General features: G+C 35.9%; 1 protein-coding gene across 1 annotated transcript in view; it reads left to right on the top strand.

The window, feature by feature from the left end:
* Positions 1-23: 23 nt before the first annotated feature.
* The window catches only part of LOC133844027 (uncharacterized), a 67,200-nt gene continuing 43,237 nt past the window's right edge, over positions 24-23,986 (top strand). Inside the window, exon 1 of the mRNA XM_062277836.1 lies at positions 24-1,467. Coding sequence (XP_062133820.1) covers positions 436-1,467 — 1,032 coding nt within the window. The 5' untranslated portion in view covers positions 24-435. The remainder of the gene's footprint in view (positions 1,468-23,986) is intronic.

Below are 23,986 nucleotides of genomic sequence, written 5' to 3'. Positions count from 1 at the left end.
AACGTAACGAAAAATATTAAAGCGCCAGGCAAAGTTGCGCTCTCACTCGCTCACACCTCTCTCCAATCTATTGTGCCGTGTGTATCGTTGAGTGCTCGAACGAGAGAGTTTCGTGTGTTCGTTTCGTGTGCGTATATGTGTGTGTGTGTGCACGCCGATAGGCAGCAGCAAAATAAGCAGCGTAGTTAAGCGAAGCAGAGGCCACAAAGCCAATTGCGCATAGAACAAGCACAGAAGCACTTTTTCAAGCGCAGAGAAGTTTGAAATAAAGAGCATAAAAAACAACTCTAATTACTAAATAAACAAGACAAATAAAAAAAACAAAATACAAAAACGGTTTAAAACAAATTAACAAAAACATAATCGGGCCAATCGAAAGAACGCAGTAAGTTAATTAACAGCAACGAAGACAACGACGACGTTACCGTTGTGAAAATGGTAAACAAATCCAATGGCAAGCAAGCGAAGGCGGACAAGGACAAACCGGCGACGCAGACACAGCAACAGCAACAACAACAACCACAACAACAACCACAGCAGCAGCAACAGGTGCTGCAAACTAACAAGAGCAACAACAATCAAATGAAAACTACAGAAAAGACCAAAAATGCAGGCAACAAAAATAATAATAACGCAGCGCGTCCAAAGAATAAATCACAGCAACAGCAAACACAGCAGCAGCAACAACAACAACAGCAGCATCAACGTTCCAGCAAAAAGGCACGACCCCAAAGACAACAGCTCTTCATACAGCCATTAACACGCAGTAATAGCAACAACAACAATAACAACAGCAATCAACATTCGCTGCAACGTCAAACATCCACACAAGATGCTGTCAACAAAAGCTCCAACAGCAAAAGCTCCAATAAAACGGCAGCAACAGTAATAGCAACAACAACAACAGCAACCGCAACTACAAACACAAACACAAACAATACTGAGAATGCCGTTACTAAAGTAAATCCCGCCGATTTGTTGACCGCCGCTTTAGCTGTGCCCTGCGCCAAGTGCTCGAAGCCAGCCATGTTGTCCTCTCTGTTGCCCTCATCGGCCCTGCCGAGCAGCGCCAGTTCGGATATGAGCAGCAGTAGCTATAGCAGCATTGGCAGCGATCAATTGCAGCTGGAAACGTCCGTTGTGTATACGGGCAAACAATACCGCAAATCCAAATCCTACATGGGTGCTTCACAGTATGCAAACAAATCGACAGCTGGCAACAGCAACAACAACAGCAACAACAGTGGCAACGGCAGCAATCATGTGCCTTATAGACGTTCGCAGAGCGATCGTCGCAATTCGTTCGATCGCACATTTGCTGAACGTAATCGTGATTTTGTGCCCATCGTACAGCCGCTGAAACCCGTGCTCTCCTCATCGAACATTGCGGGTGTTATCGCCAGTGCCAGCAAGCTGACCATTATAGAACGTTTCGGCAAAGGACGTGTCGCCTATCCCATAATGCAGGTGAGTTTCGCCAAGCCAATAATAAGTTAAGCTAATGGATATAAATGTTGATCATGATAAGTAGAATTGCTTAAAATAATTGATGACACATTTGCTCATGCAAGTATTTCCCCTATCTGATTAATTGTCTGAACTGGGATATTTCACTGCAACTAAAATTGCCCGAAAAGCGTGGGAAATTGTTAGTATTTTCGGTATACAATTTATTGTCTGATCTGGGATATTTGACTCCAACTAAAATTGCCCGAAAAGCGTGCGAAGTTGAGTATTTTCTGTATACAATTTATTGTCTGATCTGGGATATTTTGAACTGGGATATTTGACTCCAACTAAAATTACCCGAAAAGCGTGCGAAGTTGTGAGTATTTTCTGTATACAATATTATATGCAATCAACGAGTACAAGTTCAAGATAAGTTTGCAATACATTTTTAGTTCACTTCATGACTCAGTTGAAATGCAACAATTTGATTGTTTTCCAAGATGTTGCAATAATAATAAGTCTCGTTTCCAATAGAGACAACACTTCTCGCAACTATTATTCTATCGCAATTTCTGGGTAATCTTTCGAAACTTTCCATTTGTCTTAGTTAGTTTCTGTGGCACACATTCATTCACACACACACAAACACACACACTCATATCAATAAAGATTCGAGAAGTTCTTTCTAATCAGCACACTCAACGCCACCTAAGGAAGCGGTTCTAATTAATGGCGCAAAAAGCAGTTATATGATAAGGCACTGTAAAAGTGAGAGCAAGAGAGAGAGTGACAAATGGGGGGAGGAAACCAGAAAACTAGGGAATGAAATTTGTGCAGAAATAGAGTTGTTTTTGTTGTGGTGTTATATTTGACATTAGTCATCGCATATATTTTAAGATGCACATTGCATCACAGAATGAAATACCTTACGTATTTGATTTTATTGTCCCGACTGTAAAGCGTAGTCGCAACGCAATCACACTTGAGAAAGTTACACAGTGTGGGGTTTATCACCGTTGAAACGGGAAATTCCCCGTATTCCCCTTGCTGTGTAATTAGTTCTCTTTCCATTGTATTACGAGCGTAGAAGCATGTTTATTTGATCAGTTAGCAGCTGGGCATTGTGTTATCGCTGCACTTTGCATGTTGTTGTTTGCACTCTGAGCTTACCCCGTCGACACCTTCGCTTCGCTTCTTCACATGTTTGTTTGCCATGCATTAAGTATACGACTTGTTGAACATGTTTCGGGTTTCAAATTCGATTTCATTTGATTTTGATAGATTGATCGACATATGTATGAACACACACATATGCGTGTGTCAGCCTGTTTTCTATTATACATCGATTTTACGGAAATGTGAAAAACCTTGGAATCACTTTTTGCCTGTCTGGCTGCCTGCCTGTTGTTCAAAACAAAAAAGAAGACTAACATTAAATAAAATCTAAATAAAATCCAAGACTACAACGAAATCGAAAACGAAAACGAACCTCATAATAGGCAATAGAAAATCTAGTATATTTTATTTATGCAAATCATATGGATGTTATTTTAAGCAGACATCGTTGTGGAAAAATTGTGTCTGCCCAAGAGCAAGAAATGAGCAGTCGAGTATGCTCGACTACAACATACGATGCAAATCTGAAATGCACAATATAAATGGGATTTCCCCTCTACACTAATTACTACTTTCATATTCATGTGAATGTAGATCTGAGATGATCATTACATTATGTGGTAATTTAGATTGTACTGATTAAATTGAAATAGTAAAAAGTTCGTTTTTATAAAATTGACAGCTATATTCTTGGCTGTCTTCTATATCAAGTGAAATATATATACAATAGTTTTCCAACTCATTATAATAATGCCCTTGATTGGCCATTGAGTATATCAACCTTATTCAAAATTGCTTCGATTAGCATGTGCGTCAGTTCATCAGTGCTGGCTAGCTGGCTGGCTATCTCAAATGGCCAATAACTAAGACTAAGACTAACGAAACTAGTTCTAAATGTATGCGAAAAGGGAAACTGGTATTGATTGGTGACATGGCTACATATTTTGATAAATGCCGCGTTAGAAACACAAAACAACAACACACAAAAAAATCACCCAAGAAATCAAAATAAAAACAAAATAGAATCCGAAACGAATCGAATGCAAATTGATTGCGTGCTGTTGGCTGTGGTTGGGGTTCGTTTTAGAAAGCGAAATTTTTAATGACAACTTTACACAAATGCGGCTGACAGATGTCAATATGATAAAACTTGGGGCCCAACGTTTGAACAACTGCTAGACTATTAGGCTGAAGAAAAGACTTTGCTGAAAGAGAGAGAGAAAAACATCAGAGTCTTGACCTTCAAAAAGGCGCTTTACAAACAATCTTAGCACACATTTTCAATGGCTAACTACACCAGTTATTCATATTCATGTATTAATATTATTATTGTTACTCTTTGTGAATCACTTCATCTCATTTTACGACACTGCAAGGGGGCACAGTGGGTCGAGGTAGTCGGAACACGTGGCAAAAAAAACAACAAGCTATTGCTGTTGCTGCTTCTGCTGGGCAACGGAAATCGCTGACATGTAGATAAGATAGGCACGGCACTTGTCATCATAAAACCAAAAATACAAAATAATGAAAAATAATACAAAATACCAAATCATACTTGGCATTAACTCTTAAAGTGTGCGCTATTCTTGAATTCGTCGATCGACGGGGATTTTACCACGATCTAATGAATAGAAATCTTTCACTTATTATTACTCTGCCCCGTTATCTTCCAATCCGTCACGTCATAAGGCGTCGCATCGAAACAATGAGGAAAGTATAAATATACAAAATTAAACAAATTGCTAAATACAATTGCTGTTGCTCGTCCGTCCGACTGACGCTGGTAGGCACTGTAAACATTTGTATTTGTTTTGTAAAACGAAGCGTCTTGCGTCAAGCAAGCGACTCCAATCGATATTATAAACGTATTTACTGCGTTATACATACAAGTATTTGCATACACTCAGCTAATTACTTTGACTTTCAAAATTACCGTAACTTATTACAAACAATTCCAAATCTTTAATAAGCCTCCTCCCAGCTGTCTTAAATGGAGCGTCACAACACTTGTCCATTTATTTATTGCAATTCTCTTTCTCATAGAGATTGAATAGGTAACTAAAAAAATAGTTTCACGAAATACTATATATGATTAAATCAGTGAGATTTTATAGTTTTTAAATTTTTCCTACGCCCACACTTAGTTGTTTTGGCTATGGTATATTTTGAATGCAGTACCGTATCATTTTAACAAATATAGTTTTTGGTATTTTTTTAGTATTTTGGTATATTAATTCGGTATATTTTAAAATGAATATCGCACTGTTTTGATTTTCACGGTATATTTTGAATGTAGTTCTGTATCAATATATAGTATATATATAGTTGTTGGTATATTTTTAGTATTTTTCGGTATGTTAATTCGGTATATTTTAAAATGAATATCGCACTGTTTTGATTTTTTTCCAAAATGAGTAGCAGGTGTCTCATAGTCAAGCACACTTTTTTTCTTGTTATTCTAGCAAATTTTTGACACACTCACTTCCGCCCCTGTAAATAACTCTAGCATTTATAAATCCTAAAAATTTGGTTGCGATCAGATAAAAATTGCAATCTTAGGTCTTAGTTGTCTTGGCTGACAATCTGGTATGTTTTATAGTCTAATGTATATTTTGATAGCAGTACAATACTGATATACCAAATATAGCCTTCAGTATATTTTAGTATTTTGCGGTATATTTTTAAAATTTGGTTTTATTGAAAATGGGCAGCTGTCGAGTACACTCAACTACAGCTTTTTTACTTGTTTTTTTATCTGTAATACATAATTTGTAATCATATGTAAACTGACGACAAAAATCATTACAAATGGAATATTTTTAAATATCCTACAATTGAGCTTTTTGTTGTAGTATATCTCAGACGGACTTTAAATATAAATATGTGCATATATTTATTATATTATATTAGTGGTTTATAAAATGTTTCATGTTCCGGTATTTTATAAGTCGAGTTCATGACATCAGCGTTGATTGCTTTTCATGATTTTGTGCCGATCGCGCAGATGTGTGACTTTATATTTTTATTCAGCCATGTTTTGTTTTTGTCACCAGCTTTTTCCGCTCCGTTAATTACTTTCGGGCCAAATTATACGAGAGTATACCCTGCACAAATATGTATAAAAAAGGGATGTATGATTATTTGACGGTCGTAAATTTTGCTCACTTCTCTTGTATAATTTGCGTCGTAAAAATTGTATGCTAACATGGCCCAATAACTTATCGTCGAAAAGTAATGTCCATAATGCAGTCGTGTGGGTTGAATGCAGATAATTTTAGAATTCAGCACAGAGCAACTGAAGAGGAGACTCTGATAATGCTAATGATAATGATAATGATGATTTGTTATCACGTGTTTTGAGCTCGGACGGAATGCTTGCGTATCGCTTATCAAGAATGAAAACCGTGCAAAATATAATAAATATTTAATCAAAACTGAAAAATATTTGCTTATTTTTAAATTGGCCAAAAATGACTGTGTGATATTCAGAGACGAAACACATAGAAAGTGCCACACACAGACACACACACACACAAACACTCTTCAGGGCAGCTGTTAAAATGTCTTTGTTATTGTTTAAACAAAAATATGTACAATCACTTGTTATTCAAACGGTCGCAAAAAAAGTGTTGGCAGTGTGTTGTCTTAAAAAAAGGTGCAAACGCACAGCTTTAATTAAACAATGTACCAAGAAGTTGTTTGGCGAGTTTGATGCGAATGTCAGATACTCTCGAATTTTATTTTTCAACTTTTAATTAAGAACGATAAATCTTTAAGCGCAATTAATGTGCCACTTGGCAACCAAACCTCTAACTAATAATAGACAAACATCGATTTATTAAGCTGATTTATTTAAAGCGGACTTAAGGCGACACGCACAAAAGTATGCTACAAAATAATCTGCAGCTAATTGTAAGCCTAATGAAATCCCAAGCCTAAAACTATGCAACGTAATTGCGTTAAGTAACGAAAGCGAAAGCTTTGCTTTAAAGCTCGCTGCTACGACACCGCTCGCCGTCTCGGCAACACAAGCAGCAGTAGAGGGAGTAGAGTATTGATATGGAAGATAGCAACAGAGTTTGACCTTTGACCAAATTGAAGCAAAAACTAATTAGAAGCTTTCGGTAATTTGAGAGACTTGCATTGTGCGGTCCTAACAATGAGAGCACAATTAGCGCCATTAGCCCCCCAGACCAATGTGACAAAGAAAAAGAAAAAGACAGACAAGAGACACAAGTCTGAGTCAGTTTGACCCGAGTTGACATGATGGCAACATTGTTGTTGCCACGAATTAAGTCATTTTTGTGCCCTGATAAGGCGAGTAAATAAGTGCACATAAATATTTGTATATTAGGTAAATAAAATAATCAAATCATAATAAGCAAATAGAAATGTAGAAATGCAACGACAAAAATCTTTCTGATAGCACTTGAAATGTTTGCGGTGTAACACACGCTCACATTCGTTTAGATAAGAGTGAATGCTAAGGTATTTCATATATACATATATTTTTTATATAAATAAATAAATACCATTTTAATTTTGATAAGCTATCCATGCAACAGACTTTTCTATAAGCTGCTGATTGAGGTTCTCTTTTAGTTGAGTTCTTTGAAGTGTTTTATCAATAGCATATAATGCGCTTGAATGCTTCACAAACACTTGACTTTATCTCTGTTGTTTATTCAAACTACGCTGATTGCATCTCGTGTGTGCTCTTATTTCCTCTCAAAGGTGAGATAATTCGAGTGGACGACTGTCTGCTGTTGTGTATCTCCGTAAAGTGTGCAATTTAGTTATGATTACCATTGAAATGGGTCTTGAAAATATAGAAAATAATACAATTTTAATGTCAATGGATGCAGAGATATAAAAAATGCAAAAAGCCAATAGCAAAGAATAAAAACTCAATAAATTCCTTGCTGTGTTTGACAACTGCAAGAAGATAAAGAAAACTTTTCTATTAAGACTTTTCAGTTCTCCCATAAAGCTGTCGATGGGTTTGTTTTGTCCACTATAAGGATGTAAATACTAACTTGAACAATCAATTTAATCGCATAGCTACAAATGTATGCAAGGTATGCCGTATACAATGTTGTTGCCAGCCATGTTGTTACTGTTGTTGTTTGTCTATGTTTGTGTACAAGCCAAAAGACAGACGGACAAACAGACGGACGGACAGACAGACAGACGTTGTTGTAGTTCTTTGTTTAAAATGCTTGCAATGCATTCGTGTGTGCACCTTTCAAATTTTTTCGCCTAATCTGAGCTCGACTTGCAATCGTCTTGTTGCTGTTGTTGTTGTTGCTGCTGTTGCAGTTGTTGTTGCAAGTAGTTGTTGCCGCTGTTGCAAGTTGCCACAAAGCAGAGGCGAGAAGGCCGCGTTTATTTTATTATTTTTACCTTTTTTTTTTTTTTTTGCTTGCGTCTTTTTGAAAAGCAAATTGGTAAATTGTTTAAAATGTGTTTTGCTTTTAGTTGTTGTTTTTGGTTTTTTGTTTCTTTTTGTAGCTTGTTTTTCATATAATACTTACTTAACGGCTATAAAACGATTAATAATTATGCACAAACTTTCAAAATTGAAGTGTCTGTCTGGCTGGCGCTTCTTATACTCGAACACGAGCCGCAAAAGAGCCGCCTCGATTGGTATTTAAAAGACATTTAACATTTATCCACGGCTGCCGGCTAGGCTGACATTTAAGCCAAACAACAAGTGCCCCGAGCATCACTCGTATCTATCTCTTTGGCTCTCAATGACACTGGCTCTTTAAGTGACACTAAAAACGGATTAGATTATTGCGATTAATGCAGGCGAAACATGTGAATTAGTGAGCTTTATTGGCACTCGCTTTAGAGCTTTAACTCTCTGCTTCGCAGCTAGCTTAATACCATTGAGATAAGAGCTCGGTGAACTTGAGTTGCAAGCGAGACTGAAGTGAATACTACTTGGCACTTGAAGTTGTGGTTCAAGCACATTAGTGCTGAATAGACGTGCTTGAAAGTTTAACCAAAATGGTGAAGTACGAAACTGAATAAATTCAATTGTAATTATCGAAGAGTTTTATAAAGAAACCTGTTGAAATTGAAGCTCAATAACAGGCACTAGTATAATGGAGCTTTCAACAAGTGCAGAACTTGTAAAGCGCATTAATGCCTTAAAGCTCTGTTTGAGGTTCATACATATTCGTATACATATAAAAGCTTTAATCAGTATAGCTGAGCTAAAAGTTCAATTAAGACTCTTAATTCTGAGTTGAATTGAATAAAAATGAATAAGTTCAATTGTGATTATCCATATAATAATATATTATCTATATTACGAGTAAGAAACTTTTCAAATTGAAGATCAATAACAGGCACTCGCATAAAAGTGCAGATAAAGCTCTGTTTGAGTTCATACATATTCTCATATATATAAAAGTTTTAATAAATATAGCTGAATATAAATTAGCTAAAAGTTCAATTAGGATGCTTAAGCCTGAATTGTACAAAACTAAATAAATTCACTATAACTAAATAAATTGTTTATGACTTTTATAATGCAACTTGTATAAATTGAATATGTGCTTTCAAAACTTTGCAAGCGCATTAAAAGCTTTAAGCTTTGTTTGAAGCTGTTATTAATAAATATTGCTCGGCATAAATCAGCTAAAAACTGAATTAAGAGGCCTAAGCATAAGCTGAACTGTCGCTCGTATCCGTTTAGAAACTAGTATCATTGCCAGCTGACACGTTGTCTGGAGTCGCACCTTCAAGCCAAAGTCCGGGTCACGTTTGAAGATTCGAAATTGGTGGCAAGTTATCAGTCTGTATTTCAAGGGCGTTTCCTTTCTCACAGTTGCACTACGCTGATAGTTTTCAATTTACTTTGCTTCTAACTTTTATTTTTATTTTTTTTATCTTTGTGGCATTGTTTGTGTGGTTTTACTGGCTGTGCGACTTATCAATGGAATGGCTCTTATCAGGCCTACTGGGGCTTCAGAGACAGCAGTTGGTCTGCTGCTTCTTGCTATTGCTGTTGCTGTCCAACAAAAAAAGAAACAACAAAATAGCAGTTTTAAAAGAAGTTCCAATTGATAACATAATTAGCGCACTCGGAATGTTTTAGCTGTAATTTGTTAACCGAATTTCCAAGAAACGTGTTCTCTGCTTGGAAATAGATGCGAAAAGCGAAAAGTGTTGCCAAATTGCTTCTAATAGTCGACACGACGACACAAACTTGATAAAGTTCTACGCTTTATCAATTGTCAACCAAAAAAATGTCGCATATTTGTCGTCTCTCTTTCATGGCCTCTCTCTGTCTCTCTCTCTCGCTGTGTTTATATCTGTCGGCAAAAATTAAAAAAACAAGTTACTTCCGCTAATTATCAAATTTGTCAGTTTTTCGTTGTTATGCGTCTCTTCCTACTGACGACAATAACAAATTAAACAAAAGGTTAAATCGAATATGTCGACAATAATATAATAATAATAATAGTAATAATAATAGCTGTGCCCAGCTTATTGTTTATTTTTAGATAGTCTGACTTGCAGAAACGGCAAAAAAAAATAAATAAGCCGATGTGAGCGAAATTCGTAAACACTATATTTAAATATAATTGAAGCCAATTTGAAAACAATTATGACATGGCAAATGTGACAAAATTATATCATTATTATTCATCGCAAAATCTGTGTGTTGTACTTATAGGGTCTAGAGTTCAGTTGTATTTCAGATTGAAGATTTAATAAGTATGCAGGAGAAGAACAAGCTGAGATTCTAACTGTTGCACTTTAAGAGTTGTACAATTATAATGTCAAATGAAATTTGCATTTTCATATTAATATTCATAATTTGTGTATTTCTTAATTAAACTGGTATTCAGCGATGATGATTGTTATCATATTTGCAGTGATATCTTGACATTTAACGTGGAAAGTTTCACTTTCTGTGACGGAGATAACAGACACTCAATATTCAATGTCAATTGAAAGCTTTTATTTACGCAAGTGTCGCACATTCGCAAAAAAACAAACACACGATGCGATTTGATTTACGCATGTGAGCTTTGCAAGCAAAAGTTCATTAAAACTTACTGGAAATGAACTTGAGAAGCTGCTTAAAGGATTATCCTTCTGCTTAACCACGAAGAAAGCTTTTATAATATAAAGCTTCCGATTGTTAATTGAATTTATAGTGAAAGTTGATTTTAAGCTTAAGCTTAACACTTTTGTAGCTTAGCAAAAAAATCAATTCTCATTTTCATACTAATCCTTAAAAATGCAAAGCACATTACGCAGATTGAAAGCTTAAACTACAGAAACTAGATTTTGTGTGAGGGGAAGTTTACAAACACATACAACTTATCACTTAACTCGAGATTCTCAATTCTCAACTTAAACTTGAATGAGTTGGCGACATCTGTGTGATGATGTTCGAGAGATCCGTAACAACATTTGCAATCTGACAGATACAAAAAAAAAAAACTATACAACTTCAGGCTGTCAGCTGAAGCAATTTTCAATTTTCAATTGAAATACAATTTCATGTCGACTTTTTATTATAATTACATTGCGGTTTTTTAATTGTTGTTGGCGCTTTTAGAAGCCAGTATGTATTTAGAACTAAACGATTCGAACTAAATAATAACTGAGTCATCGCTGGAGGGAAGGGAAATCACGTGCTGCGACTGCGACTGCGACCAGCGAACGAGTCTTCAATTAACATTGAAATAAAACTTCAAGTTGGCCCAACAAAACTATTAATCAGAAATCTTTTGCTTAGTTTATTATTTTTGTATTTTTTTTTCGTTCGTCTTTTTAGTTTTTTGTTGGCTTGCTTGCTGGTTTTTGTGTTTTGTTTAACTATTTAGAGCGCCACGTAGAATGCGGATGTTGAATACATTGTTTTGATCATCGAATGTGAATACAATACATAGAGGAACGAGTACTATGAGATAGTGTATCTGTATCTCGTGTGTGCATGTGTACGAGAGTGTATAGTATATAGTATCTCGGAGTTTGCTCGTATCTCGTATTCATGTGTGGCATCCACTTATGAATGGCGCATTTACTTCAAATCATTTAGCTTGTTCCGCTATTGTTGTCTCCCATTGAAAAACCACACATACATAGTACAAGTGTGTGTGTGACGATTGAAAAACCAAAAAAACCAAAAAAAACACCAACAATAATGTATTTCTCTATTTTTTAGTCGTTTTATATTTTTATACCCGGGTAGAAAGGTATTTTAACTTTGAGGCTGCAGGCAGAAGGATTAATTTCTCTTAATCTGCTGTCTAACAAAAAACGCTCACTGCAACTGGGTCTAAGTTTGTTTGGCTGACAACATGGTATATTTTATACTATATGGTATATTTCCTGGCATACTTTATACTGTAATTTGCACTCTATGGTAAATTTCGATTGTGATACTCTATAGATATACCAAAAATAGCCTTCGGTATACTTTAGTATTTTTATGATATATTAATTCGGTATATTTTTAAAATATGGTTTTATTTAAAATGCGTTGCGGATGTTCTACTGTGGAGCACAATCGATTGTAGCTGCTTTGACAATCTGGTATATTTTGCACTTGTATATTTTCAGGGTAGTGCTCCATAGATATACCAAATCTGGCTTCCGGTATATTTTAGTATTTTTCGGAATATGAATTTGGTATATATTGAATGTATTACCTTATCGATATAGCTTTGGTATATTTTTATATTTTTGGTATATTAAGTTGGTATATTTTTCGAATATGGTTTTATTGAAAATGTATAGCGGATATCTCGCAGTCGAGCACACTCGATAATAGCTTTCTTACTTGTTGTTTTTAATTTGTTGGCGATTTTTCTGTTACGCTTGCGCATTAAGCGCCGCTAATTCTTTTATTGCGACTGCTTTTGCTGTTGCTGTTGCCATTGGAAGCGCTGAAAGAGTTCGGAAGACTGCCTTTGGCAAGGTCGTTCTACACACCCCGCACACACACACACACTGGTAAACTCGCAGAGAGATACTTATAATTACACTTATACTGCAATAACTGTCGAGTATCGCAAGTATTTGTTGTTGGCACTTGACAGCGTCTGATCAACAATTCCCTCGTAATTTTATACACTCTTATTTAGTAATATATATCTTCAGTATGTATGTGTGTGTGTGTTATTATTAATTTATTGTTTATATCTATTTATTTTTGCGTTGCCTTGCGGCATTTGGCGGCTTTTTCTTTCGGCTTAATGCGCAAAAACACCAAACACGCCATATTTACACACAAAGTTTTATAGAGTTATTTTGAAGGGTTACAACACACCGCACAACAACAACAAAGACAACAACAACGAAAACAACACGGCAGCTCAAGTGGTTCGCTTTGCTGCTTTGGTATGCGCCTTTAGGAGACCTCATACCAATCTTCAATACCCTGTAAACTATGAAGCGGTAAAGATGGGTTTCAATATCTGGAAGATTTCATTAACAAATAACGAGATTATCTGTGTAATTAAAAGATGAATATTGGGTTTTTCCCAATAGTAGCAAGATTTTTGTTTAGTTGACTTAATTGAGTTTTATAATTACGAACATTAAGTTTTAATCAAGAGAACAAATCAAGCCATAAATTTTAATTTTGATACAAATATTCTCGTAGTTGCTGAACTCGGACGAAATGTAAACAAAATATAGATTTTCAGATAAACCTTTGCAGTTGTTATACCATAACTCGCATTTGGTATATTTCAAGTATTCCCAATCTTCAACCAAAAAGAGTATTTTCCTTACTAGCAACGTTCAACGTTCGCCTGCTTTTAAGTGTGTTTATTTTTTCTTCTTTCTATGCTTTTTGTTTTGTTTTGTTTGCCAAAGCAGCGTCAAGTAATTAAGGTTTACTTTATTACGGGTATTTACGAGTAAAGTGCCTTGCAAGTTGGCATTTCAGGCTTCTAATTGGTTTTTATAACGTTATTTCTTTTCGAAAGGTAAATACCTAAACCATGAGAACCAACTCTTTACCCCAAATTATAACAGCTCTTTAGTGGACGACCTCAATGCAAATAAAAGCTCCACTTTATGTATATTGAAAGTAAAATCAATGATCCTGTCGTTAATTGTGGAATTAATCGAAATATCTAAAGAGTGAGAGTGGAGCTTTGGTTTCAATTAAAGATAAACGCGACTTTTAGTTAAGAATTTGACTTCAATTTGTTTAGTCGGTGCGGACAACGATGAAGATAAGTTTGACTGTCACTTCCCTTGACTTTCAACAGCTTTGGTTTTAACTTAAGTAAGTAAGAAAGCTAAAGTAGAGTGAGATAGCCGCTACGCATTGTCAATAAAGCCAATAAGAATACCGCAAATCATAAAATATACCAAATTAATATACCGAATAAAATACTAAATGATATACTCCATCACTACAAATATACCATAGATTACAAAATATACCAGATTGTACAACCAAAGCAATTAAACCATATACAATTATTTCTTGAATAGCTTCTACATTTAAAATATACCATAAAGTACAAAATAAACCAGATTGTACAACCAAAGCAATTAAATCATATAAAATGATTTCTTGAATAGCTTTCTCAATGTTTATCTGATTGCAACCAAATTTTCTGGAAGCAAAAAGATTGTAGTTATGATTGTATGCACCATCGTGATATAGATTATACTTTCTCGATAAAAACTGAAAAGTACAATACCCTCGCATAGATCTAAATTATAGCTCTGAAAGTGAGAGTAAAGCTAACTCTCTCAGCTAAGCTGAACTTTTGTTGGGCCATAAATATGATGTATGAACTACTTAAATGAGTTCAAGCAGCAAAAACAAATCTAACAACTTAATATACTCGTACTTACATTCATAATTACTTAATATAAGGCAGCTAACTAATTTTAATAATCTGAATTCGTTTCCCTTGATCTACAATTGCATTACGCTTGAGTGTTTAATAGATTTCAGTTTTCAGTTTTGAGATTTCCAGATTTCAGATTTCAGCTATCTGAAGTGGTGTATTAAATTAATTGAACTCTGCGCATTTACTTATGGAATAAGCTGATTAAATTTGCCTGCATATTGAGCTATGCAGTTGAGTTGACTTGACGTCAAGCGAGCGTAAATTGAAACGGCAATTGCAAGAAATGAAAGGCAGTCAAGACACTTGTAGGTTTGGTCTTATAAAATATAAAAAATTGAAGAAAAAAAAAATGTATAAAAAAAGGAAAACAAGAGCCATAGCAACAACAACAATAAAGTCCAATAAACAAACAACTTCAATGTCAATCCAATGCAGGTGGCTGGTGAGCTGCGGACTGCGCCCCAGCTTTCGGTTTTTGGTCAAAAATAAAGAGAGATACAAAAGGAAAAAAAAAACAGATACAAAATAAAACGTTGGCGCTTTGATTTATCTGTAACGCTCGTTAAACGAACACACACACAGATACACAGAAACAGCTAAAGCTACAGTTTCAGATACAGATACAACATTTTCTATAGATACAATATACACAAAACAAAAAAAGCAACAACAACAAAATAAAGGCAAAATAATAAAACTCTGCAGACTCGTTCGGTTAATTGTTTCGCTTTGCTTTTGGCTGTTTTGTAATCGCATTACGTTGATTTTGATATTTGATTTTTGCTCTCTTGCCTTTGCTTGGGGGCATTTGCAACTCGTTTTTTGTGGTCAGGTTCTACGTGTGACGCCGTTTGTATCTGCCGCCTCCCGCTCCCCCTCTGGCGCCTCCAATGCTCCCCCGTTTGCAGTGCGTGTAAATCGATCTATAATTAGGGTTTTTTTTTTCGTTTTTAACCATTTTTGTTTTTTTTGGGTTTTATTCCGATTTTTTTCTGGGTGGGAAGATCCGGTTCTTTTGGCAAGGATGTATGTATGTCATGTCAACATTGTAATCTTTATATATTGTTCAAGTACTTCTTATATTGTTTTGTACATTCATTCTGCTTTTTATTCGCGTACGCGAACCGCACCCAAAAGTAACCCAAATTCTTGACAAGTTGTTGCACTGCAAGAAAAGTAAGGGTTATAAGTTCTAACTTTTTTGTAGTATATAAATTTTGTTCAATCTGTTGTTGATAATCTGGTATATTTTGTACTCTATGGTATATTTATATTTATATATATATATATATTTATTTTATATATATATTTATTTTATATATGGAATATTTTAAATGTTGAAGTAGATGAATATACCATTTATATATTGTACTCTATGGTATATTTTAAATGTATGAGTATATCAATATACCATCTATAACGTTTGGTACATTTTAGTATTTTTTTCGGTATATTTAAAATGAATTTTGCAATTATGTAAAATTTGTTATATAACAATCCATTAAGGTTAAAGCAAATCATTTATTAAGTATCAAATCATATATCGAAATAAACTTGTTTTATATCAAGAATGCTTTTCTTTGTACACTCATTTTAAATTTGGTATATTTAAAATCAAATTTTTGAATTCAATCTATTATAAGGATGTAAAATTTATAATATAACAATCCTTTATGGATTAAGGAAATCATCAATTAAGAATTAATCTAATATGAAATTCAACTTTTTTTTATATCAAAAATTCTTTTCCTTAAATTTTCATTTAAAAAAAATATTCTTATATTCAAACAAAGTTTTTTCTCGCTGTGTAACACTTGAAATTTGTTCAGGTGCTCGCTGCAGAAGGATTATAGTAAAGTCGTATGTGCTATACGAATAGAATTCGATTAAATTCGATTGGATTGAATTGAATTGGATTGGATTGGAATGGTCTGGGCAGCAGAAGCAGGCGCAGAAGCAGAAGCAAAAGCAATAGCATCAGCTTCTTGGCTGCACAGCAGCAGCAAGTCCAAGTTTTGAGTTCGTTGTCTGGCAAGTTGCAGCAGCAGCAGCAGCAGCAACAGCAGCAGCAGCAGCGATGGCAACTGACTGCACTCAGCTCGTAAACTGGAAAGATCGGTTTCAGGTTTCAAGGACTTTCTGTGGACATTCACTTTTCGAGATACGACGACGACGACGTGTAGAGTGCATAGAACCACCAATACGAATGCACAACTCGAATGCTGACTGACGACTAGCTGAACTCACTCACTCACTCACTCACATACACACATACACATACTCACTCACTCTTTGACTGACTGACTGACTGGCATACTGAGCTGCATTTAATGCCGTTCGAATGCTTTGTGGACCACGAGAGCAGCGCATGGGCAACTAATCGGCCTCTTTCCCCCCTCCCATGCACCACCACCACCACCATCATCACCACCTCACTCTTCTCAGACTACGACAACAGGTTGTGACTTGTGTGCAGCCAACACACACACACACACACACACGCACACTCACAGAATTTGCATAAGATAAAACTGGACCAGCCCTGGGCCCGAAAAAACCAACACACACAAACACATGGGGATCTAGCCCTAGTATTGTCAGCAATGCACACACACACACACACACACACAAACATGCACATATGCATGCTCGAACAGTTGGGAAAGTGCAGACAGCCGCCACAGCAGCTTGAAGCTTAAGCACAAAAGCTTCCAATCTCTAAGCTCTTAAATGTGCGCGATGCTTTCAAGTGTTATTGCAGGCGCAGTTGTTGTTGCTGCTTTTGTATTTCGACTGCTTCAAAATTTGTTTTTGTTTTATTCGAAAGTAATATTCGCCAGCGGCTGCTGCGCCTGCTTGTTGCTGCTGCCGCTGTCGTTGCTTCTCTTGTTTTTGTTGTTCTTTTTGAAAAGCAACGGTACATTGTATTTGCATTTATGTACATATCATTGTTGTTGCTGTTATTCTTTTTCTTCTTATTTGTTGTCGTTGTCGATTTCATTTGCGTTTGCATTTGTATTTGTTTTTGCATGCTTTGCTTATTGCATTGAACCGCAACCATCGTTATACGGTACAAACAGCTTAATAGGTGCGGGGTATGCGCGACGTATGTATGAGCTTGTGTGTAACAGACAGTGAAAGAAATGGAATTTAATTGATGGATACTTTGATTAACTTTTAGTGTGTAAATTAATTAAAAAATTTTATAATTAAAAAAAAATTAATAAAAATTCACAGAAAAGCGTAATAGTATTTTTAAATACATAATCTTAAATCTCTTTCATACCAATATTTACTTATATGTATGTTGCATAGAACTCTTAAAGTCAAAAATTGTTTTTGTGGGTATTTGCAAGTCGGTGCTTTCATTTCTATTGTCTCATATTCAGCATTCTTGCTTCATTTTGTCGCTCATGTTTGTTGTTGTGGTAGTCATTGCAGTCATTACACAATAAATTATAATACGGGTTTGTCAGTCAAGTCACTGTATCGAAAGGTTTGCTGGAATGCCCCACGATGCCTGCGCATCATCATTATTGTCATTAATATTATCATGCATATACTCGATATAATACCCGACATACATATGTACGTACATACACATACATTTATTCTATATGTGATCGTTTGTTTGTCCGTCTCTGTCTGTTTGTTCTAACTCTCTTTGGGAACTCGTTTCGTTTCGTCTCGTTTTCGAACCAAGGTGCAAACTTGATTCGCATTTGGCGGCGCATCTGCAATTTTGACATTTCGACTCAACCTTGAAATCAAATGCGAGCTGCTGTTGCTGATGCTGCTGCTGCTTGTCTTGTTAAGCCGTCGTCTTAGCCAGTTCATAAATTGAGCACTTGATGAGCTGATTACCAATGCAACAATATGGCTTAATTGAATTTCATTGCTGGCGCCCTCTGGCCAAATCACAGCAAAGTCTTAAGACTTCAAGTGCTATTTATTTGTATAATTTCAGAGCTTGGTTAAAGGTCATTTCTATATTTTGGCTTTGACATTGCAACGGCAACCTACCTGAATAAGCACTCCACTGGCTCCCACTCACTCACTTGCGCCCTAAAACACTCACTCTCATTAACTCCCTCATCTCAAACTCTCACGCACTCACTCGCTTCCTTTTAGTTCTCGCATTCTCTCGTTCCCTTTGAGTTGCGTGTACTGCGCAATTCGAGCTGGAAGCTTTCACTCAATGCGCGCCACCGGCAAAATACACTCGAGGCTTGCGCATTGACAAAGGTCAATAAAGGACTACAGAAAGCTTTCGCGCGCACGCCTCACTCTCAAGCTCTCACTCTCACTCCCACTCTTGCTCTCTCTGGCTGGCTGCTCTTCTGAGCATGCTGTCTCGCTCTGACCATATTTTTATGAATGAAATGCAGGCAAGCGTATAGAGCACAGCACACACAGAGGGCGCTTTCGTTCCACCCTCAATGCAAACCTACGACAATTGTGTGCGTGTTTGCTGTTTTTTTTCTTCTTTTTTTTTGCTTTTCGCTCTTGTTGTGGATTTTGGGCGACAGCGCCAATGAATGAATGACGCAGGTTTGCGGCTTGTGGAAGCTTCGCGAGTCATTCACAATGACGTCAGCATGCGTAATTTGTGAACTCGGTGTGTTTCTGTAAGTGAGTGTGTGTGTGTGTGTGTGTGTGTGTGTTTGCGTGGGCGTGGGCATCACAACCGCATTGCATAGCGTAAGCGGCATATGTACGTTGATTGCAAATCCTTTTGGATTATATTACTCGATTTATCTGGCAAAATAAAAATGAATGAGAAAAATACAAATATTGATAGATAAGATTGCCTCCACATGCTATGAATCAATCGCCTGGCAACGGTAAAATGTTGGTGTCAATTGCCGGCTTCCACTTCCCCACTTCTCTTCACTTCACTTCCCTTCTCCTAACTTCCCTTGTGAGCTCAGCGTGTTGTCCTTACGTAACATGCTTGGCGTAGTTGAACTTAAATTGCGCTTAATTGAACGCTATGTTTCCGGTGGCGGTCATGCGCACGCCCACGACGCCATGGGCGCCACATACACTACATGCCACGCCCATTGAGAGGCGCCAGTCGACAGTCTGCAGTCGGCGACGCATATGCCACATGTGCATCTCACTCCCGTGTGCGTTCAATATCCTTACCACAACAGCGCTTTTTTATACCACTAACGGAAATGGTCAGCAGGGTATTTCTAACTAACTCAAATGTAACTAAACAAGCCAAAGAATTAAGCTTTGTCATCTGTCTGTCGGCATGCTTAAATACACCAATTTTGGTGATATTATTCCGCAATGATGCACTTTGGTTTTAGGGTTTGCGCTATTTGTCGATAGAATAGAACTATGTTATCTGTCTTCCTGTCTGTCCATATGTTTAAACACCTATATATCAAAGACTATAAGAACTATCATTACCAATTATTGGTATATTGTTTTTCTGAGTTGTACGCATATCAGTTTGTACTTAGGTGTTCGCTATATGTCGAAAGTATAGAGCCAAGTAATCTGTCTGTCCGTCTGTCGGCAAGTTAAAACACGAAAGATCTCAGATACTTTAGGAAATATAAACACCAATATGTACAATATTATTTCTTTGAGCTGTAAGCAGATCCGTTTGTATTTAGATTACAGTAGAATTGAAAACTAGTAATAATAGCCAAGTAATCTGTCCGTCTTTCTGTCTGTCCGCATGTTTAAACATCTATATGTCAAATACTATACGATATATAAACACCAATTTTTGTGATGTTAATTTTTAGTTGCAAATCTAATCAACCAAATATTCACAACAACTAAAAATTTCAATTTTAAAAAAAATTACTTGTTTTTATACCAAAATTGAAAAGCTTAAGTGCGTCTAATGACCAAGAAAACGAAATGAAAAAGATAATATTTAAAGTATCATTAAAAACTAAATGTTTTAGCATATTAACTTCTTTTCGATCATCATTGAAATAATAAATATTAAACAAATTTTAATGCAAGTCAACATGCGTCTCATAAAATACCAGCAATGTATAGACATCAATTTTTGTTAACAACAATTATAGCCCCCAAATGATTGCTAAATAAGTTTTGCGTGGATGGTATCTCATAAGTCGAGCACACACACTTGTTACTTTCTCACTTGTTGGGTGCGGGCTTGAGCCTTGGGCGCCGCTTGGCTGTCCCCGTTGATTGTCCATTGCCAGTTGCCAGTTTGCCATTTTGCCATTTTGCGGTGGCAACAGCAGCAGCAGCTGTGTCCCATAATCGCACTCAAGCCACTGAGCCAAAAGTCCAGGCTGGGGCTGGGGAAATGGAGCCGGAGAAATGGCAGATGGTAGTTGGTGTGTAGTAGCAACGTTTGTTGTCAGCTCATCGATTTTTCATTAGGGCAAGCATCATTGAAGTCCTGTCAAGCTGTTGAGCTGGCGTCATCAGGCTTAAGAAGCTGTCGGCTATATCTCATCTCTCGACTCGAAACAAAACTATATTGAATACCCTTTCCATCGACATCACTCTTCAGTTTCCACACTTTTTCCAAGGTGCAAGAAAAATGTGACCTTTTGTTGTGTTGGGTGTATTATGAAATCGGTGTATAATGAAAATCAGGTTTAACTTAACTATTTAGTTTACTGATATTTCGGGGGGTTTTTTCTTCGGTTTGTTGTTTAATGCAATATGCAAATATCAACTTGAACAACAACGAAATGTAAACTGAATATGTAAATTGAGATTTATGGCTAATGCATTTGGGCCTAACGTGTTGGGCCATTATAATATTAGCGAGTTGAATGGAAATCGTGTGATTAGCTGGAAAAGCTGTTTGCTATATTTGCATTAATTACACAATCAAATTGCTCGTAACTTGCTTATCTACCTTTTTTTGTATTTCACTAATGAAGCAGTATTTGAAATTTCGCGTTCTAATTACCAAAAATAAAAGAGAGTAATAATGACTTTTTATATTAGTCCATATTATATTCGATAGAGTATTCAATATTCTTTGGCCATTTCAGTTTGCTTGGCAACACGCTTGACTTTCCATTTTCTTGTTTGCCATTTCTCTGTCTCGCTCTCTCGCTCTTGCTCTTTTACTCTTATCGCGCACATTTTGGCGCATTTCCCTTTTGGCCATATTCGCGCTGCCCACGCCAAAAATACAACCAACAGTAACAGAAAAAAAAAATTATAGAAGCTGGCGAAAATGCATGCGGCAAGTTTAGACGGGATTCTATTTTTAGCTGGCAATTTGTAAATAGACTGGCAATAAGGAGCACCCTCTCAATCAAGCGAAGTCAAGTGTGTGTGCGTGCTGACAGTCTACGTGTGTCTACTAGTATAACATATACAATATATAGTATATACTATATACTATATATAAATGTCTATATGGTGTTTGCTGTGTGCGCGCGTACTTTGTGTTTCATGCTGATAAACATTAAATGCTTATCAACAATTTGCAAGCGGCCCACACAAATGCAGACAGGAAATTGTTGCCGTGATTTTCAGCTGACGAGTTGGTATTTTTTACAACACTTTTACTCTGTAAAAGGTGTTAGGTTGTTGGGTATGTAGAGCTGGTAACAAGTCAATAAGCTGTTTTGTGTGGTGTATGACGACCACAAAATATAGCTATAAATTAATAGAATGTTTTCAAAGAACTTTTCCAATAACTATTATATTCACACAACAATTCAATTTAAATACTGAATACTGACTTAATTATACTTAAAGTATAAATTCAGTTGAATATTTGTGGAATGCTTTCAAGTACATATATTTCATAATTCTATTACTCTCACTTAAAAAGAAAATACTGAGTTTTTTGAAGTGCTCAAAGTTTTATTTGAAATAGTCATATAATTCTCCCCATACTAATAATTAAGTGTATATTTATTTAGAATAGCACAATATATTGCAAATTTAATATTCTAATTATTTATCTATACTTTAGTATATATTATAGTATATATTATGATATTTTGAGAATACCACAAAATACTGCAAGTTTAATATTCTAATTAGCTCCCCATACTATAAATTTAGTATATATTTCTTCGCAATATCTCATTTTTATATTCGATTAATCTCCGCATACTATAAATTTAGTATATATTTCTTAAAAATACCGCAAAATATTGCAAATGTAATATTCAAATTATATCCCTATAATATAAATGTAGTATTTTATCTTTAAAATTCCACAAAATACTGCAGGTGTAATCTGCCAAATAGTTTAGTATTTTCTTCTGGCTTTTACAGCATATCTAATTGTTGTCATTGTTCCACTTTTTGGCCTTGCCACAATTTTCTTTTGGGGCCTTTACGTTGGCGTCAGGCACACGACAGGACATCAATTTCACGGTCATTTGGTTGCACGATGGAACAGAGGGGGGGGGGAATGGTTAGAGGGGAAGTAGGCGTGGGCGTTTTGTGGAAATTGTAGGATATTTGGCAGCATTTAGCGGCGTCGCATTTCATTCTCTTCTCTCTAAAAATATATATTTTACGTTGGCCAACCAAGATTTTCAAATGTGCCACAAAGAAAAAAAAAAATAACGTTGAAGGCAACTTTCAATTTTGCAGCTCGTGCTGCAAAATAATTGTTGTGCGTGTGTTTGTGTGCGAGAGTGTGTGTGTGTGTGTGTGTGTGTGTATTATCAAATTGGTTCATGGCAATGCTGGCAGTGCGTTGTGGCAACAGCAACAGCAACAGCACGAGCTCGTTAACGCCGCCTAACGGAGGCTGCATGCCACGGAGGCGTTGCGCCAAGTGTTAGGACACAATTCAGACGGCAAATGCAGCAGCAGCAGCAACAGCAACAGCAACAGCAACAACATGAGCAGCAGCAGCAGCAGCAGCAGCAACAGCAACAGCAACAGCAGCAGCGACAGTGGCACTGTGGCAGCTGCAACCAGTTCCATTCTAATGCGCCTGCAAAGTGAGCGTTTGCTGTGAACTAAACTGTCAGCACATACAAGAGAAATACACTCAACCAAATTGGGAAGCAGTAAGATAACAGTTTTAGTATAAATATATAGTATATTTAGTACATATTACTAAATATTTAGTATTTAAATTAATATTTGTTTGAGTTACTTTTACTCAACAATATTGGGAAGAACTAGGATAACATTTATAGTATATATATATATAGTATATTTAGTATATACTAGACTATATTTGAGTCTTAGGATAACATTTATAGTATATATATTATATATTCAGTATATTTAGTATATATTTGATATTTACTATTATAAATGTTTGAGTTACATATACTCAATGAAATTGGGAAGTATTAGAATGCATTTTTTAGCATAAAAATATAGTATATTTAGCATATAGTAGTATATAGAAAATATATCGTATGTATTTACATTTATAGATTTTTGAGTTGCATATACTCAATGCAATTGTGAAGTATTAATATATAATATATATAGTATATACATTTAGCGATGTTTGAGTTACATTGAACTATATTCAGGTGTCTTCGATTGAGTTTGTATACTCTGTATAACATTATTTTATATAATTGTATTTCCATCTTTAAGACACATTTCTCATAATATTGAAT

Source organism: Drosophila sulfurigaster, chromosome 3, assembly GCF_023558435.1.
Source record: "Drosophila sulfurigaster albostrigata strain 15112-1811.04 chromosome 3, ASM2355843v2, whole genome shotgun sequence".
NCBI lineage: Eukaryota > Metazoa > Arthropoda > Insecta > Diptera > Drosophilidae > Drosophila > Drosophila sulfurigaster.
Note: the sequence above shows the minus strand (reverse complement) of the source record. Positions and strands in the feature narration are given on the sequence as shown.